General features: G+C 37.0%; 1 protein-coding gene across 2 annotated transcripts in view; it reads left to right on the top strand.

Annotated features, from left to right (window-relative positions):
* COL12A1 (collagen type XII alpha 1 chain) overlaps positions 1 to 19,920 on the top strand; it is a 154,113-nt gene that overhangs the window by 69,533 nt on the left and 64,660 nt on the right. For both annotated transcript variants that reach the window (XM_070733068.1, XM_070733069.1), the window contains exons 18-32: positions 606 to 755; positions 836 to 955; positions 2,414 to 2,578; positions 2,707 to 2,853; positions 4,001 to 4,143; positions 5,945 to 6,074; positions 9,646 to 9,791; positions 10,287 to 10,416; positions 11,277 to 11,416; positions 13,110 to 13,239; positions 14,984 to 15,123; positions 16,389 to 16,521; positions 16,621 to 16,647; positions 17,515 to 17,657; positions 18,837 to 18,966. In XM_070733068.1, the coding sequence (XP_070589169.1) occupies positions 606 to 755; positions 836 to 955; positions 2,414 to 2,578; positions 2,707 to 2,853; positions 4,001 to 4,143; positions 5,945 to 6,074; positions 9,646 to 9,791; positions 10,287 to 10,416; positions 11,277 to 11,416; positions 13,110 to 13,239; positions 14,984 to 15,123; positions 16,389 to 16,521; positions 16,621 to 16,647; positions 17,515 to 17,657; positions 18,837 to 18,966 (1,974 nt within the window). The remainder of the gene's footprint in view (positions 1 to 605; positions 756 to 835; positions 956 to 2,413; positions 2,579 to 2,706; positions 2,854 to 4,000; positions 4,144 to 5,944; positions 6,075 to 9,645; positions 9,792 to 10,286; positions 10,417 to 11,276; positions 11,417 to 13,109; positions 13,240 to 14,983; positions 15,124 to 16,388; positions 16,522 to 16,620; positions 16,648 to 17,514; positions 17,658 to 18,836; positions 18,967 to 19,920) is intronic.

Below are 19,920 nucleotides of genomic sequence, written 5' to 3'. Positions count from 1 at the left end.
TTCTCATGCATTGAAAATTCCTAGCATTGTTTTCTTTCTAAGCATTTAATACTTTTTATAAATGTGTGTTTTTGTCACTTCTATTCTTTTATGTGTTTGTTTCTGTTACCTTATTTGTGTTGTGCTTCCTTTTGTGATTTAAATGTGCAAATATCTGCACCATCTGCATTAATTAGCATACATAGCTGTTAATGTGTTGTGTTATGCATGTGTATTAAACTCTAAAGATAGTTGCTCATACCTATAATTTAGACATTAAGCATTCTTGATTTAAATGAATGAATATGCAGAAGTAATAGATTTGATTACCTATGTTTACTTAGGTTTAGGGTTTATAATTCTATTATGAAATTGTTTCTAATTGTCTTTACATTCCATCTAATCAGTATGTAGTAGGCATGACATAATAATTTATGCAACCTTGAAAATCTTTTTCATTATTAGCAAGAAATGAAATGATCAGATAAGAATTTCAGTTAATTAAAACTTACATAGAAGAACTTCAAGTTAATTAAAATATTCATTATATACTGTATATTGTCAGATAAGGATTGAGGAAAGAGTTGTTTGTAACTAACTGAGATATATTATGATTGCTGTAATAGGCTTAGAATGTAAAACCAGAACTGAAGCAGATATTGTATTGCTGGTGGATGGTTCTTGGAGCATTGGTCGAACAAATTTTAAAACAATCCGGAGCTTTATTGCTAGCATCGTTGACGTATTTGATATTGGCCCAGACAAAGTGCAAGTCGGTAAGTTTTGAAGTTAATTGGAATATTTCGAGTTATGCTATTCGAAGACAATTCTTAATTACACTACATTTTCTCCCCAGCTCTTGCACAATATAGTGGAGATCCAAGAACAGAATGGCATCTCAATGCCAATCCAAACAAAAACCGTTTAATGAATGCTGTGACCAATTTGCCATATAAAGGAGGCAACACGCTTACAGGTATGTATGTATGTATGTATGTATGTATGTATGTATGTATATGTGTGTGTGTGTATGTATGTATTTATTTCTGGCCTTTTTAATCTTAACAAATAATTCAAGCAGTAACATATCCAACACACCTCCTTCTTCCTCCTCCTATTTTCCCCACAACAACAGACCTATGAGATGGGTTAGGCCTGAGAGAAAATGACTGGCCCAGGCGACTTTCATAGCTAGAATGAAATTTGAACACATGATCTCCCACTTTCTACCTTAATCTGCCTTAATCACTAGACCAGTGTTGGTGAACCTTTTCAGCACCGAGTGGCGAAACAGGAGCCTACATATGCATGTGCCAAAAAAGTGTGCATGTGCTGACAAGATGGAGTGGCTGTGGGTTTTGCTTCCCAAGGACAATTCCTCTGTCCGTCCATCACCCTGGGGGGGCAATTACTGACCCCCTCAGAGAGGGTCTGCAACTTGGGCATCCTCTTCGATCCACAGCTCACATTAGAGAAACATATTTCAGCTGTGGCGAGGAGAGCGTTTGCCCAGCTTCGCCTGGTGCTCCAGTTGCTGCCCTATTTGGACCGGGAGTCATTGCTCACAGTCACTCATGCCCTCATCACCTCGAGGTTCAACTACTGCAATGCTCTCTACATGGGGCTACCTTTGAAAAGTATTCAGAAACTTCAGATCATGCAGAATGCAGCTGCAAGAGCTATCATGGGCATTCCCAGATATGCCCATGTTTCATCATCACTCCTCAGCCTGCACTGGCTGCTGATCAGTTTCCGGTCACAATTCAAAGTGTTGGTTATGACCTATAAAGCCCTACATGGCATCAGACCAGAATACCTCCGTGACCGCCTGCTGCCACACGAATCCCAGCAACCGATTAGGTCCCACAGAGTTGGCCTTCTCTGGGCCCCATTGACAAAACAATGCCATCTGGCGGGCCCTAGGGGAAGAGCCTTCTCTGTGGTGGCCCCGGCCCCCTGGAATCAGCTCCCCCTGGAGATTAGGACTGCCCCCACCCTTCTTGCCTTTCGCAAACTTTTGAAAACTCATCTATGTCGCCAGGCATGGAGGAATTGATATATCCTTAGCTGCCTTTGATTTTATGTATGGTGTGTTTGGGCTGTATGACTGTTTTAATAGGGGCTTTTTAAAGACTGTTTTAACATTGGATTTGTATATGATATTTTATTGTTGTGAGGCGCTCCGAGTCCTCGGAGAGGGGCGGCATACAAATATAATAAATTATTATTATTATTAATTATTATTATTATTAACTGGCAACCTTTAGTCTCAAGAATAGAAAATATAAAAATACAAGAACAGAATTATGATTCTAGTCAAACGAAAATATAACAAGCTTCAAAGTAGATCAGGAAGAACTCATCCTTCTAAATTAAGCTATAATATTTTTGGAGGTTTACTTTTATATATGCGTATGTGTATGTGTGATTTCAGGAATGGCTTTGAGCTTCATCTTAAAAAACAACTTCAAGAGTGAAGCTGGCTTGAGGCCTGGAGCGAAAAAAATTGCTGTCCTCATTACTGATGGCAAATCACAGGATGATATAAATATTCCATCAGACAAATTGAAGGAACAAGGAGTGGAGATCTTTGCTATTGGTGAGTATTAGCTGAAGAGGCAATCAGTACAGAAAGGAATCGAAATACAATAATTTGCTCATCTTCAGATGATTTTTCAAATAATTGACAAATCACTACTTAAAATATATTATCTCTTGGTTTTTAAGGTATTAAAAATGCGGATATTAATGAACTGAAGCAGATTGCAAGTGATCCAGATGAAACCCATGCTTTCAATGTTGAAGATTTTAACCGTCTGGTTAACATTGTTGATAGTGTCACCGATAATTTGTGCAACAGCGTGAAAGGATCAGGTATTTTACCCGTTTGGGGTTTTGTTTTGTGTTTAAGAAAAAAGGTGTCTGCTTCATTTCTCTTGGAATGTGGTCAAGCGGAATTTCTGAACAAGGTATCCATTTCACTGGTCTAATGTAGTAATGCAATTCTTTCCATAGTTGTTTTCTCTTGGCATGCAATAACTATGCCCATATTTATTTCATATATGCCTAGGGAAGTAACGCATATTAAAATTTGCAATCCCAGAATGATTTTTATCAGGATGCCTTGTCTTATTAGAATCACAGATCTGAAATAGAAGATTAAGGCTGCTAAGGCAATACAATGCCTAATTTTGTTTTCTCACTAAAGCATTTTGACAGGTTCAGTTTCTGTTTGAATACATTTAACAAAGGGTAGATAAATACCAGTTCTTCAATCATTGCTTCTATGTCAGATGGCTCAAATTTTCTCTCAAATTTTGTGCACTTTGTTTTCCTATAAATTCTGTTGTGAATGTAGTTCAGATATAGCTCCATTCAATATGTAAATGGCTTTAATATTGAAATAATATATACTTTATGATAAAGTGTTCTTATGCGCTTAAGAAAAACCTTTATACAGTGGTACCTCTACCTAAGAATGCCTCTGCTTACAAACCTTTCTAGATAAGAACCGGGGGTTCAAGATTTTTTTTGCCTCTTCTCAAAAACCATTTTCCACTTACAAACCTGAACCTCCAAAACTGTAACCAGAAAAGGCAGGGAGAAGCCTCTGTAGGGCCTCTCTAGGAATCTTCTGGGAGGAAACAGGGCCAGAAAAGGCGGGGATATGCCTCTGTGGGGCTTCTCTAGGAATCTTCTGGGAGGAAACAGGGCCAGAAAAGGTGGGGAGAAGCCTCTGTGGGGCCTCTCTAGGAATCTCCTGGGAGGAAACAGGGTCTCCACCCTCCCTGTGGTTTCCCCAATCGGATGCATTATTTGCTTTTACATTGATTCCTATGGGAAAAATTGCTTCTTTTTATAAACTTTTCTATTAAAGAACTTGGTCACAGAACGAATTAAGTTCGTAAGTAGAGGTACTGCTGTATACTGAATTTTGTTGCTTTGATTGTGATTCATCTCTGGCAGATCTTCTCATCAAGACTTCCTTACCCTAAATTCCATTTGTTTCTTCTCACAACAGGTGATTTGTCTCTGCCACCCACAAATCTAGTTACTTCTGAAGTGACACCTCTTTCGTTCAGAGTGTCTTGGACTGCACCCACGGAGAGTGTGGATAGATACAGAGTTGAATATTATCCTGTCAGAGGAGGGACACCACAGGAGGTCAGATTTGGAGACAGATTATTTTATTTTATTTTATTTTTTTGATGGGGAAGTTATTTTGCTTAGTTTAGATTCTTCCATTTTGAAACAAAAACTCACTCATCAGTTACTACAATTTATTCATATATGTGCATTTCACATTAATCACTGAATAGAATTTTAAGCACAAGAGTAGGCTTAGATCAGTGATGGTGAACCTTTTTTCCCTCAGGTGCTGAAAGAGCATGGACGAGCGCTATCATGCATTCGCGAGGGCCCACACCCCTAATTCAATGCCTGAGGAAGGCGAAAACAGATTCCCCTGTCCCCTGGAGGCCGGAAACGTCGTGTTTCCCAACTTCTGGTGGGCCCAGTAGGCTAATGTTTCCCTCTCCCCAGACTCCAAAGGCTTCTCTGGAGCTGGGGGAGCATAAAAATGCTGTTCCCCAACCCTCTGGAGGCTTCTCTGGAAGCCAAAAATGCCCTCCCAGAGCCTATGTGATACAAAAATCAGGTGGCCGACACACACATGCATGTTGGAGCTGAGCTAGGGCAATAGCTTGGATGCCAGCAAATATGGCTTCGTGTGCCACGGTTCGCCATCACTGGCTTAGATGGAAACAGATCCATTGTTTCTGGCTAAAACATATGGCAAATATATGCATCCATCTAGGGCTTTTGTGTGCAAGTTTTAAACTATCCTTAAAGCACTTGAGCAAAACGTTTCCTTGTTTACATAGTAGCACCAAATTAAACAGAAACACATCAGTAACATCTTATTGATACTGGTTCAGAATGGCTGGGACTGCTGGGCTGGATTGGGTGCTGGTAGAAGAGGCCCACTGTATTTTATAGCAGCGGGGGGCAACTATGGCAACTATTCCTGAGCCCGCATAAGCATTACTCCATACTAATAACAATAACAATGGATTGGAGTAGAGTCCTCACATTGTATTGTTTAACCAGTCCAATCAAGTAGAGGTTGGTATTAATAAGAAGGGATCGATTAGTTACAGACATTAATTTAATGGTTATTTTCCCTGTAGCACAGTTGTGCTTAAGTTGATCCTCTGGCCAGTGCTGGAATTGATTATACAAAAATAATAACTCCCATGTGGCAACCAGGCAGCTTGCATCCTACTATAATTGTCTGGATGCCATTACATCCAGACATTGAGAATATTTTTTTAACCATTACCAAATAATAGACACGATCAGAAGAAGCCTCAGGAGGAGAAAGGGAAGAAGGAAAAAGATGTAGTAGAAGAGAAGTATACTGTATAGGAACAGAGCTTTTACTGCATGTAAACATTATCTGTTTGCCTTTCCTATATATGTTTTTTCTACAATATAATATCTATTACTAGTCTTTTGTACGTTGCAATCTTATAAATACATATGTGTGTGCATATACAGTCATATTCCTATTTTTGGAGCTGCAGTTGGCTGGTTTCTCAATGCAGCATATACTTGAAACAGCTCTTAAATCCTCACTTATAGTGAGAGAGTAGTCAGTGTATATACTGTATACATATATATTTGGATATTTTTCTCCTGTTTTCTGTGATTGCATATTCCAGATAGATTTCAACCACGATGCAGTAAAACTTACTGCAAGGGTGTTAGAGTTATACAGTACATCCTAATTTTCCAAATAATTCATATTTTACAGCTTTTAGCATCATATATGTCTTGTAAAGATACATCTTAAGTTCTATTTTACATTATTTAGTACCTGAACCAAAATAACGATGTATACTTTTAATTTACTTTTGAAATATGTACAATTACCTCTGCTACTGTTTTATTTATTTTTATTCAGGTCTTTGTAAGTCGTTCAGACACCACTACTGTTCTCACTGGCCTCAAGCCTGAAACAGAATATGTTGTGAATGTATTTTCTATAGTAGAAGGTACTAACAGTGAACCACTAAAAGGGACCGAAACAACATGTAAGTGAATATTCCAAAATAATAGACCTATTGAATAATTGTTGGTGAATACAAATAATATTAATAAAATGAATGGCAAACTTCTTTTACTTTTTGTTTGGTAAGTTGACTGGCCTGAGGAGATTGGTGGTAAAGGATATTGAAGCTGGCCTAAAGGTACCTTTGTCAGGGTTCCAGGTAACATCCAGGCATGGGGGAACTAAGACATCTCCCCCAGGCTTTTATATTTTATGTTTGGTATGAATGTGCTGTATGGTTTTTAATTGTTGGGGTTTTATATATCTTTTTATTATTAGATTTGTTCTATTGCTAGACTGCTTTTTATTACTGTTGTGAGCCGCCCCGAGTCTTCGGAGAGGGGCGGCATACAAATCTAATAAATTATTATTATTATTAAATCAGAGTCCAAGTCAAGGCATTGCTTAAAATTCCAATTTATTTCCAGAGCTATCCTGGCACCTCCACAGGGTACCTGAATCTGAGCTTCCCACCCAGTTGAAAGTTCACATGCCTTGCCCCCCACCCACAAACTTGTCATGTTGCCCACTCAGGTTGTGCCAACATGGCAACTCCTTCCACTTCCGTCCAGGTAGTGAACATATGATGGCCTTGAATTTCTCAAAATAATGCTTTGTGGCTGCATCTGCTCCCTCATGAATTCACCCCTCCCAAGTTCCCATAAACATCAGGGAAACTACAGATAGTGTGGCAAGCAATTGATATATCCCCAACTTCTACACCGGCTTGACAGCTTTTTTCAAAAAGCAGTTTGATTTCCTTGGGGTTTTTTTTTCTCCCTTTGAAAATGTTTCACTTGTCATCCAAGAAGCTTTTTCAATTCTAGTTTCTTGGATGAGAAGCAAAATGTTTTCAAAGGAAAAAAACAGCAACAATTTAAGGCAATCCAGTTGCCTTTTGGAAAAGCACCTTCTGAACAACCATAATCTGGACGATTGAAAATCTCCATATATGATAGCAAAGCTGATTTCACATTGCACTCCTCTGAATTCTGTCCCAAAAGACCAAGGAGTGATGGATGGGGTGAGACGTGGAGAAGTTTCAGAAATTTGCTCACTGTGTTTCAAAGGTTGCACTTGCTGCATCCCCAAAACAGAGTTGATGAAATGTCCATGGTCACCTGGGAAACTGGTGGCTTTCAGAAGGATAATTCTGGATAGTCATCAGAAACCACCTTGGTGAAATTCTAGGGATCAGATGGGACTATTGTAACTGCACCACCTTCCCTGCTATATAGAAGCTCTCCTATTTGAGTTGCTTGACACTGGCTGTATTGCTTGTGGAGCTTCCCAGACTTAGGATCCTTGGGAACTTTCAACTATCTTCACTGAATGCAGAGTCAGAGATGTATCAGGATCTGGTTCCAGATTTAGATACTACAGCACTGAAGTGCCACATAAGAGTTATCTCTGGCATGTTTGGTGATGTCTTGATCTCTCAGTGGCTCTTGATACCATTAATCATGGTTCTATCTAGAGCAGGTCACGAGGTTGGGATTTATGGGGCACAGGTTTGCAGTGGTTCTTCTCATTCATGTGAAGCTGGTTTCAATCAATGTTCTAGGGGCGCGTGTGTGTGTGAGTAGATAGACATGTGAGAGGCCTCAGATGTGATGTGCATTAGTGTTTTGCTTTGAAATGTTTGTTTGTGTCTTTTGACCAGATGTTAACTGCCTAGAGATGTATTGCACTTTGGGTGGTGCACATATAGTAAATTGAATGAAAGAACGAATGAAGATACATAACTATAAGTTAGCCACATGTTTGTTTGTTTTTTAAACAACCTCTTAACATGTGTCCATTGTCTTAGTTAAAAGGAGCCCAGGATATAAAACAAAAAACATTGAAACCCTAATATCTGTAATATATTAAGCAAAAAGCATTTTTCTGTTGGGTGCTTAGACCATAGAACAGAGAATGACTTTAAAAAAATTACATAAAAGATAAGAATTGGTCATATGAGGAATTGCTTAATAAAATTGACTCTTTATGGGTTTTTAAACCGTTATATATCAACCTGATCTCTAAAGAGGCATGGAATATTTAATTTGACAACTTATTCTCAAAGGAATTCTGTATCTTTCAGTAGGGCTGCAATGGTTACCTAGCAAGCTAGAAATGCATCACTGGCCCTATGCCAGAGGAAGGATGAATCATCTGGATTTTGCTGCTTGGCCACCACAAAGCTACTCAATCTTCCTTTTTTTTTTGTGGTTTCCAGACCATTTGAATAAGTAGCACCAACAATTTAAACCTGTATTTATTTATTTATTTATTTATTTATTTATTCATTCATTCATTCATTCATTCATTCATTCATTCATTCATTCATTCATTCATTCATTTATGTAGTTGGAAGGTTTGAGAGTTACTGGATGAAATGGATATTTTTAATACCTTTTAAGGTGGACTAAACAAAATTGGCTCTGACATTGTGGTGTTACTAGACATAAGTGATGAGACTGTGTCCGGCCGAAACGAGATATGATTGGCTGGGATGAATGTGTGTGAGTGTACATGGGGTCTTTTAAAAAATGTTTTAGTAAGTTTTCATATTTTATAGTTATTAGATTTCGTATATATTGTTATATTTAATGTTGTACACCGCCCTGAGTCGCCTCGAGAAGGACAGCATAGAAATCTAATAAACAAATAAAAATAAGACAAAAATGGCTTCTGGAAACTTCTTTTTAAAAAACCCTGCTAGTCACAAGAAAATTGGTAATCTTTAGGTGAGAAGCTTTAGGTTATTTAACATCTATCTTGTTCCCACAAACCTTAGCAGATAGCAAAGTCTGCATGGGTCAGTGAATGTGATTGTATTTGAATTGGTTGGTCACTATGTTGTAATCCCTCAATTACATTATTCCAGTATAGTAAGTAAAAGCTGCAAAAATCTCTCCTTCAATGTCTGTTTCCCAAACCAGAAAGAAGTCAAATGACCAATGTTTGTGTGATAAAGAGGGAAAGTGTTGGTTATGACCTATAAAGCCCTTCATGGCACCGGACCAGATTATCTCAGGGACCGCCTTCTGCTGCACGAATCCCAGCAACCGGTTAGGTCCCACAGAGTGGGTCTTCTCCGGGTCCCGTCAACTAAATAATGCCGCTTGGCAGGACCCAGGGGAAGAGCCTTCTCTGTGGCGGCACCGGCCCTCTGGAACCAACTCCCCCCAGAGATTAGAATTGCCCCCACCCTCCTTGCCTTTCGTAAGCTACTTAAAACCCACCTCTGCCGCCAGGCATGGGGGAATTGAAATGCTCTTTCCCCCTGGGCCTTTACAATTTCATGTATGGTATGTCTGTATGTATGTTTGGGTTTTTATATGTTTGGGTTTTTAATCATTTTTAGTATTTATTGGATTATTATTGTATATTGTTTTATTATTGCTGTTAGCCGCCCCGAGTCTCCGGAGAGGGGCGGCATACAAATCCAATAAGTAAGTAAGTAAGTAAGTAAGTAAGTAAGTAAGTAAGTAAGTAAGTAAGTAAGTAAGTAAGTAAGTAAGTAAGTAGATGTGAGTAGCTGAAGTGAATATTTATGTTTTTCACAGTGGCAATCCCTTCAGTGAAAAGCTTGAATGCTTATGATGTCACTTCAAAGACGATGCGTGTACGGTGGGAACCTGTAAAAGGAGCGACTGGCTACACGTTATTATATGAGCCTGTCAATGCCACAATACCAGCAACTGAAAAAGAGGTAACCACTAGCTCAAGAAAGAGATGATGCTTATATTTGCTCCCATGTTGTCCAAACAGTGAGATATAATCTGGTTTAAAGTATTAAATCAAATGCACCAATAAGTGTATAGTATGGCAAAAGTCAGGAAACTGTCAATTTGTTTACTTACTTATAAAACTTACAAACCTTGGTGGCACAGTGGTTAGAGTGCAGTACTGCAGCCTACTTCTGCTGACTACCGGCTGACTGCAATTTGGCAGTTCAAATCCCACCAAGCTCAAGGTTGACTCAGCCTTCTAGCCTTCTGAGGTTGGTAAAAAAAAAACTAGGTTGTTGGGGGCAATATTCTGTAAACCACTTAGAGAGAGCTGTAAAGCATGTAAGTACTATTGCTATTGCCATCTTACTTCAGGGTAACTGGACAATAAATGCTTTCTGAGAAAACATTTTTAAACATTTTGGGTTTTTAATTTTTTTTTGATGTTTTGCCTCTGTTTTATTTATTTCTTCTAGATGCAGGTTGGAGCATCAGTGACTGATGTACAACTGGTTGACTTGATTCCAAATACTGAGTATACTTTAACAGTTCATTCAACTTTTGGTGACCTCACTAGTGATCCACTCACTACTCAGGAAGTCACATGTAGGAATAATACAATTTTTCTAAATATTTTGTCCGTTGCCTTAGTGATTTGTGAGATCCTCTAAGTGGACAGCTGTGTTAGTCTACGATAGCCAAAAATCAGAAGAACTCATGAAAGCTTACACCTTTTAAGAAAGCTTGTTAGATTGAAAAAGTGCTGTCAAATGCCTTTATACATATATCTGCAGTGTAATTATTGTCAGTTGTAAGCATTTACCACAAAGTGTCCCATTGCTCTGGTAGGATTGCACTTCCTAGATACTGCAGCCAGCATGGATTATTATTTGTGACTTGAACTCATTCAAAGGGTTAGGTAACTTTTTGTGAAGAGATAGCAAAGTATTTTGAAAGCATCAATGTTAGGCTTGAACATAAACCATTGGAATTCTTTTTCTAGTAACAGTTGGGATAAATATAGCTATTTTTCATGGATAGCATAGATGTTGGGAAGAATTTTCCCAACAGAAAAATGAAAAGATACCATAATTGCCTTATTATATAATGTCACTTATAATGTAACATTGTATAATGTTACCTGTTTGAATGGTAACAATTCAAATAGGAGATACTATCTTCCTCTGTACAACAATTTTTAAATTGAAAAATTGAAAAATTAATTAATTAATTAATTATTTTATAATTAATTAATGGTGTTAGGATGTACTCTAATTGAACCTTTCTTATTATGGTGAAGGTATCTACATATCTGACATAGGATAGGTTGGCTATATGTAAGCTATTTGTTTGTTTGTTTGTTCGTCCGTCCGTCCGTCCGTCCGTCCATCCATCCATCCATCCATCCATCTATCCATCCATTTGAATATTGTCTAAGAACTTGAACAATACTGTTTGTTTTTCAGTACCTTTGAGTGGAGCAAAAAGATTAAGGCTAACTGATATTACTCACAGCAGCATGAAAGTCAATTGGGATCATGCTCCCGGAAAAGTTCGAAATTACATAGTGAGATATAAAGCAGCTGAAGAAGATGAAGTAAAAGAGGTAAATATGTGTGTGAAAATATATTAAATATTTAATCAGGATCATTTTATAGGTATTGTTAAGAAGTAAATAGGAGCCGAAGTCCATGATCTGTAAAGTTAAGATCAAATGATTTTAATTTATTTGGCTTTTAGGATACTGTGATTATACTGTGCCATGAGTAGGATCTTATTATTATAAGCAAAATGGAAGTCTAAATTGGATGATACATGAACCTGCATGGGAAAAAAAAAGATTGGGCTTTAAAATAAAATTTTAAAAAATGGGAACATTAGCATAGAGATGGGAAATCAGATTGCATAAAAAATAGGCATCTCAAACGCCTGCTTGTTTGCAGGTAATATTTCTTACTTTCCTATTTCTCTTCTCTTTCTTTTCTCTCTCTCTCTCTTTTTCCTCTCTTTTTTCTCCCTTTTTATTGTTTATTTTCCCACATTATTGTTGGGTTATCAAATACTACAGCTATAAGATATTGAAACAAGAACTCTCAATACGAAATATTTACATATGGATAAATATCTGAAATGTATATACAATAATATATATAAGCTGTGATATAATAATACTGTTTACCTCACTCCCTTCCTACCTTCTTTTTTCTGTATCCCCATTTCCCTTTCCCCCCATTTTATTCGTTTTTGTATAAATTAATAAAGTATATTTTTTAAAAAAAATAGGCAATATTTGGTTTTATCCTGATTCAGTCATTTAGGGATACAGGGAGAATAACCACAGTGAAAAGCTGACTTGCAATATCTTGATGCAATGGAAATGGGGTTGTCAGGGAACAAATCAAATTCATTGTGATTTATGATATCACGTCATGACATGTTAAAAATAGTGTAATTTTTTCTCATGTGCATAATGACTTCATCACTCATGAAGAAGCCATAGCATCTCTTTGAAGCCACCAGAATCAATTTAGGATTTGAATGAATGTGGTGGTCACTCCATATATCAGAGTACTAGTTTGAATAGCTACAGACAGCAGACTATCATTTCACTTCTCAAACAGATTGAATAAAGAAAGTACTAAATATTTCAAGTTGATTATTGATTGTGTAGAATTTGGTATTTCAATGTTTGAAAAAAAATACTGGATAATATGTGCAGTTTAACATCTGATACCACGTTTCCTCCAAAATAAGATTTTGTTTTATATTTTTTTGACCCCCAAAATATGGCCTTGGCTTTATTATTGGGGGGTGGGTCTTATTATTTTTGTGGGGCAGGAGGCAGGGCCCAGAACAGCTGAGCCAGTCCATGGGGTATGCGGTGCCTGTGCCTGTGCACACCCGCCTTTCTCTCCCTCTCCCTCCCTCCCTCTCTCTCCCTCCCTCTCCCTCTCTCCCTCCCTCCTTCTCTCTCCCTCCCTCTCCCTCCCTCCCTCCCTCCCCCTCCCTCCGTCTTGGTAGCAAGACATTTAGCAGCCACGCCAAGGGGATATGTATATATAGTTGGGGAAGGGGGCTTATTTTGGTGGGGAGCTTATTTCAACCTATGTCTTATTATAGAATAAGAATAGAATAACGCTAGGGTAGCTCATTTGAAAATAAACATACTGCATAGTTAAATTCAGGATTTATTATTAATAATATATTAGAATTCTCATATATTAGAAATAGTTGTAAACTTTCTACTGCCTGGGAAAAATAAGTGTCAAGAAAGAAATCTGGCTAATTTGTTTATGCAGGTAAAAGTGGATCCATCCCAGACCAGCACGCCTCTTCCTGATCTTTTTTCAAAAACACTCTACCATGTAGAACTTGTTGCACAATATGATGAAGGGCTGTCTGTGCCAGTAGCAGCAGAAGCCACCACTTGTAAGTCTATGCTGCTGCTTAATGGGCTTTAGGATGTGGCCTGAAATATAGTTTTATATGCTTATTTATATATTTATATAAAGCCATATAAATATAAAACTATATAAATATAGCTTTATAGGTTATGCTGAAAATGTTGTAGCTTTATTAGCTAAAATATGGTAGATGGCTAGAGTTGTGCATTTGTATACCTTTGTATACCTGTGTGTATTAGTGTCAAATGTATGAGTCAAGTTCCCCTTTCCTCCTTCCCTTCCCTTTCCTTTCAAAATATGGGTTTGAATTGCCAGCACAAGCAAAACAAAACAAAACAAAAATTGTACAAAAGGAATTGTTCTCTTTGCATTCCTCCTTTTGCTCTTGTTTTGTGTGATCTGGCTACCACATCTATCAATCCACATTAACCTTATTTTGGGTAATTAGGCAGATGTATCACTTTTCCTTTAAGGTTGTGTGTTCCATACCATAAGAAGCGTGATATTTCAATGTGCATTAGTTTTACCTTTCCCCTGTTATTTGTTGCTGCTTTCAAGCCATTTTCAAGGGTAGCCCCAGGTACAGCATGTTGCAGTGCTTAGTTTATATAGCCTCTCAATATTTTTAATGAAAGTAGGGCAGCGTTAATACCATGAATTGGGTTGGAAGTTGTCTAGGGCAATATTGTTGTTTCTTGTCATCACAAGGGACACCTGACTATGGAGTTTGCAAAATCACAACTCTTTAGTGCCAGTCTCTTTGGGCTGAGTATTTGTTTCTACTGCTGTTGCCAAGGAGAAGTTCAGTGGGTGAGCTGATAATAAATGATGAAAGTCATTGAAAATTGAAGGGATGTAGTTTTTGTGGATGTGTAAATAGTGAGCGCTGGTGGAGATGATGTGTGGTTTTGGTTGGCTGAATTAATGTGTAGATGATTCCAATGTGATAAGACTATGAAAAGAATTTTTTTGTAAATACAAGGTTATTATCCAACATTGTAAGTTTCATTGCTTCATTACATTCAATAATCCTACTTCTGAAGTCATACATAGATTTCTGATTATCATAGATAATCATATCTGATTAAAATAACTAAAATTATCTGAAATCATTGAAATGAAGCCTCATTTCATTTTATTAATAATAGGCTTCTTCTTAACCCAACCAGAAAGATGGAAAAAATTGTTATCAGCAGTACAGGTGGCACATTTCAATCTTAAACCTAAAGATGCATACTTTGAAAAATTAGGCTTATTTCAATTTCATAGCTTGACATAAAAAATATTGCATCTGTGTTATTAGTCCACCATGTTCAAATTAGTACTTTTTATGTCATTATGCTTCCAGTTAAGCAATATAAGAACATCTCTATTGGATTGTGATGGTTTTCAAGACTCACAAACTGGTCTTCTAGTTTATCACTGCAATAAGACCACGTCTTTCATTCAACTCTACGACAATTGAATCACTTCTGCAATTTGCTAATTAGTCTTTCCCTCTGTAAAAAACATTGAAATAGAGTTTTGAAACATCACTTGTTGAGTCTTTCTCAGCATTCATGGGCCTGAACTTGCCATGAGTAAATATTAGCCATAGCAACATTTGATATGTGTGAAGCTTTAGAAAAAGTGAAGATTCTTCTAAGTGAGGAAATTATATTCCCTTGTTGTTACGCACAAAACAAAAAGGTCTTACATAGTAAATTTCTGTATCTAGTGATTTAGTATATATGCATAGATATTTTCCACTATCTTTTCCACTTTTCTAGTACCTGTACCAGCACCACTCAATTTGAGAACAGATCAAGTAACCACAACTAGTTTCAGAGGTACTTGGGAACATGGAGCACCTGATGTAGCTCTCTACAGAGTAATGTGGGGGCCTTATGGTGAACCTGAAAAACTGGAGGTAGGAATTTTTGGATTCTTGAAAATGAGTAAATTCAACAAGTGTTGGAAGTGTTAATCTAGTGATTATATGAAATTTAAGTAGTTACATTTACTCATAACTAAAATCTGAGATGCCCTTATCAATATGCCTATGTGTCTATCTAGGAATATTTTCTTGGCTATTGTTGTATAAGGCTTCCTCCTAAACCTGATTTTAAAATATATTTAATTAAAAGATAAACAAAAGGGAACTTGTTGTGCTACAAAATAAAGTGTCAGTCTCTGGCCTCATCTAGAGAAAATTATTAAGAGCAATATTACCTCTTCTGGTAAGATGTCTGTGATAGCCATGCCCATTGTGATACCTATTTTATAAATAAGCAATCTCCATTGCAATCATTTCTGAGACCATTTCTAATACGTTTTCAAAATTCTAGAGGTGCCCATCATCACCCACAGATTCACCCTTAAAGATAATTAATGTTTGTCAGAATGATTGTGAATGTATTTGTAGCTAAGGCATATTAAGAAACTTGAATTTTTGTCCCCCTTTCTCCAATATGTGAGGCTGCAATAATAGAATGCTGATTTCTGGGCAGTACTTGCTTTTTTTGAATCTCTCTTTGATCTTGATCTGTAATTTAGGGTCTGTTCATTAGTTCATCCTTCTGAATAATACTATTATTCATATAGAGGTAAAGCCCAATGCTGGTTGCTTTGGTGCCATCTGTTTATTAAAGATGGTGGTTTTATTGAAGATGATGGTTTATGATGAATTTTTTTGGAATGATCCCTTCTCATCACATATAAAGTCTTTCTTTGAGGAAAAGAATATTTCAGAAATATGATAGATGATGAATGGATGGTTGGATGGATGGATGGATGGATAGATATTCAGAATTGATGGTACCTCTTGAAGATGGATTGGTAATGTAAAACTATATACATGTGCATATCTGGAATGTGAGTGAAAGAGGTGGTGGTGATAGACAGTTTGACTATGGGTAGTTCTTAAACCCGCCACAAATAAACCCTGGCACCCAGGAATAAACAATGACCTCACTTACTGAAAAACTCATCAGTTAACAATAGAGCTCATGTAATCACCTAACACAAATGCCTTGGAAACAACCAGGTTCTCTAGTGCCTTGAGAAAGTCTAATGGTTGCATATCTTATAGGATATACTTTACCATATTAAAAATGTTTCTGATTGATACATTAATTCCTTGGTATATAAAATCTTCTAATTTTTTCTTCTTCTTTTCATCCATCCTTTTTGAAGACTATTCTAAATGGCGATGAAAATACACTACTTTTTGAAAACCTTATCCCAGACACATTGTACGACATCTCAGTTACTGCAATTTATCCTGATGAATCAGAGAGTGACGAACTGATTGGCAGTGAACGTACATGTATGCAATTTTGAAATACCTTAATTAATTAATAATTCAGGTTGATTAAAGGGCACAGGTTTCATACTCACTCAATCTCTGTTGTATCTTTCTTTACAGTGCCACTTGTGCCTATAACAACACCAGGTAGGTGTTTCATTTCATGATTAGCATATTGCAAATTAGGGCTAGTAGAAAGATAGAAAATAGATATCCCTGGGGAAAAAGTTACACACACACACACACACACACACAGTGTATATATTAAAAATTCCCTTTAGTCATTTACATGATCAATGAGCATCTTGAGACATCACTGAATTATAGCATATTTTTAGAAGGCTTAAGCTGAAGATAAAATGTTGTGATGCAAGCAATGAATACTGTGTTTGCACCATAGATCTCTCATGCTATGAATACTGAATAGTATCCATCATGGATCTTGCCCAAAGCTTTTGACCTTGACTTTTTCTTACCATTTCTTATATTAATGAGAAGGTAATATATAGTACATCCATCCTAACTTCCTTCATACATTCAAATTATCTTCACCTGCACCTCATTTTTATATGAAATAGATCGGATTAAGAGTTAGCTGTATGAAATTATATGAAATAGACTGGATTAAGAGTTAGTTATATGAAATTATATGAAATATATTGGATTAAGAGTTAATTGCTGACCTAGAGTCACATAGTTGGCAAGTTGTATATCTGCCATTTCTTGGTTCCCCAGTACAGTAGGGCATAGTTGTATTTTATAAATATTACTTGGTATATATTGGTGAAGTTATAAATATATACGTGGCATATGTTGGTGAAGATACAATTGTTTAAATTCCAAATTTTAGACAGTTCTGTTTAATTTTAAATAAAACCCAATTTAATTTAAAACATTAAAAATATTTTTCTCAGATATGAGTACCTATTTTTCATATGATGGCGTAGAATGATTCTACTGCACATTTATTTTATACGATTCTGCTCAGGGTCTCTTTTAAAACTTTCATTCCAGTACCAACTAGTCCCCCACGGAATCTCCAGGTGTATAATGCAACATCTAATAGCTTGACTGTCAAGTGGGATCCTGCCGTTGGACGGGTACAACGCTACAGGATCAATTACCGACCTGCTACGGGCGATGGTGCTGAACTTTCGGTAATTAATTCTCCAGTGGGAAAGCATTCATTGTTTTTTTAAATAATAGTTTTTTTAAAAGAAAAGATAGTCTATTCAATGTGTTAAGATTGTTAAAAAATTTTAACAGTCTTAACACTCTGAACATTTTTTTTCTTTTTTATAGTTTTAACATGTTAACATTTTGCATAATCAGGTCAAAGTTTGCTTTGACCTAATTACAACAAGGAAATATTGACTGTTAGATTAAAAAAAAAATCTCAGTGTAGAATTTTACTTGAAAGAGAGGGAGAGAAAAGTTGCAGGATAGCATAGCTGTGCTTCAAACAATGCAAGATTTCTAAAATAGACTAAGCTCACCCATAGAGAAAAACACATTTGGCTGGATGTTGATTGTGAACAGTTATAACCATAAACAGTTAATTTTGCTGCATGTCCTGGCAATTGGATTTTTCTGAAATTTGCTGACATATTATCTTTTCTCCTCTCCATAATAAAAGCTGAACAAAGACCCTGGGATCAATGAGTCAGTTACAAACTGGGACGATGGAAAAAAAAGGCAATTATTTGCGATGACATGACTTTGGATACATATGCATAAGTTCCAGGTTTTGCACTGTGCTGTCATGCTATACATTTGTCTTTCCCCTCCTCTTTTCCCTACAAGTACCTCTGCCAGGGAGTGTTGTGAGTGGTCCTCGACCAACTCTGGTAAAGATACATACAGGATGAGCCAGGCCCATCTTGGTACCCTGGGCCAGTGGTTTTGGAGAGAATGAGAGTGAGGAAGAAATAGACCTGGATGAACTTGAAGGACCACCAGAGGTCTATTTCATTATTCAATCTGCGTAGGCCAGGGATGGAACAGGGAGCTGTAGCTTTTAATTAATGAGCCAAATGTGCATTCTCTATTAGGGTTCCTATTTTTTAATTGATATGCAGAAATAAAACAATTGTTTTACTTTTAAAAATCCTTGCATTGATTGATGTCTTGCCATTTTTGTGTTTGACAAATAACCAGACAGACAATTAAAAATATCCACCTAACAAGTTATAAAATGTGAAATGAAATAGCTGTCAATTCTGAGCTAGAAACCTGAAGCTGAATCTGTATAACATGCAAGACATAATTCTTTTTCAAACTAAACTTCTTTTAGTTTGTTGCCTCGCTGTTTCTCATGTCATTCCATTGTATTCAAGTCCACAGTAGGAGGAAGCAAGAACAGCATTGTGCTCCAGAAGCTGCGGCCTGATACCCCTTACCGCATTACGGTTTCTTCGATTTACGCTGAAGGGGATGGAGGACAAATATCAGGAAAGGGCAAGACCAGTAAGTAAAACTATCTTGAGCATTTTGTTTTTTACTGAAACAGAATCACAAAAGAGATTTTTAAATGATTTTGGGGTAGTTGGCAGGTTTTGGAGTTCATTATCATAGGGCCCTTGGTCATTTTTTAAAAAGTCACTCGTCTCTTTAGTTTGTTGCCTTGTTGTATTTCCATGTCATTCCACTGTGTTCAAGTAGGATTCAAATTAGGATTTATTTTGAGTCAGTACAGGCAGTTTTTGAATTACATAATGGATCCTGTCCATTAGGGTTGGAAGTCGTGACAAATGTTAATTGAACTACTTCAAATATCAACCATCCTTGGTCTCCCTACTGCATTTGTTAAATAAATGCATGGGTCGTAAAGTGGGGGAGAGCCTGGGAGGCCTAGTGCAGGCAGTATTTATCTATCTATCTATCTATCTATCTATCTATCTATCTATCTATCTATCTATCATCTATCTATCATCTATCTATCATCTATCTATCTATCTATCTATCTATCTATCTATCTATCTATCTATCTATCTATCTATCTATCTATCTATCTATCTAGTCGAACAATTATAGAGTGGTAATTTGTACAAATAAAACATTAGATAAGTAATGATAAAAAGTAACAGAAGAAGTCAATAGGACAGGGATGGTAGGCACAGTGGTGTACTTATGCATGCCCCTTACAGACCTCTTAGAAAAGGGGAGAGGTCAATTGTAGATAGTCTAAGGCTAAAGGTTTTGGGGTTAGAAACCACAGAATCAGGTAGTGCATTCCAACCGTTGATTACTCTGTTGCTGAAATCGTATTTTTTGCAGTCAAGTTTGGAGCGGTTGACATTTAGTTTAAATCGTGCTCGTGTGTTGTTGCGGTTGAAGCTCCTCAGGCTCCCAAGGCTTCTCCCAACCCGAGATACCCCATGTTATCCTTCTCACCCCTCGGGTGCATCGCATGCCAGCCCT

Source organism: Erythrolamprus reginae, chromosome 1 (assembly GCF_031021105.1).
Source record: "Erythrolamprus reginae isolate rEryReg1 chromosome 1, rEryReg1.hap1, whole genome shotgun sequence".
NCBI lineage: Eukaryota > Metazoa > Chordata > Lepidosauria > Squamata > Dipsadidae > Erythrolamprus > Erythrolamprus reginae.
This window is presented reverse-complemented; position numbering and strand designations above follow the sequence as displayed.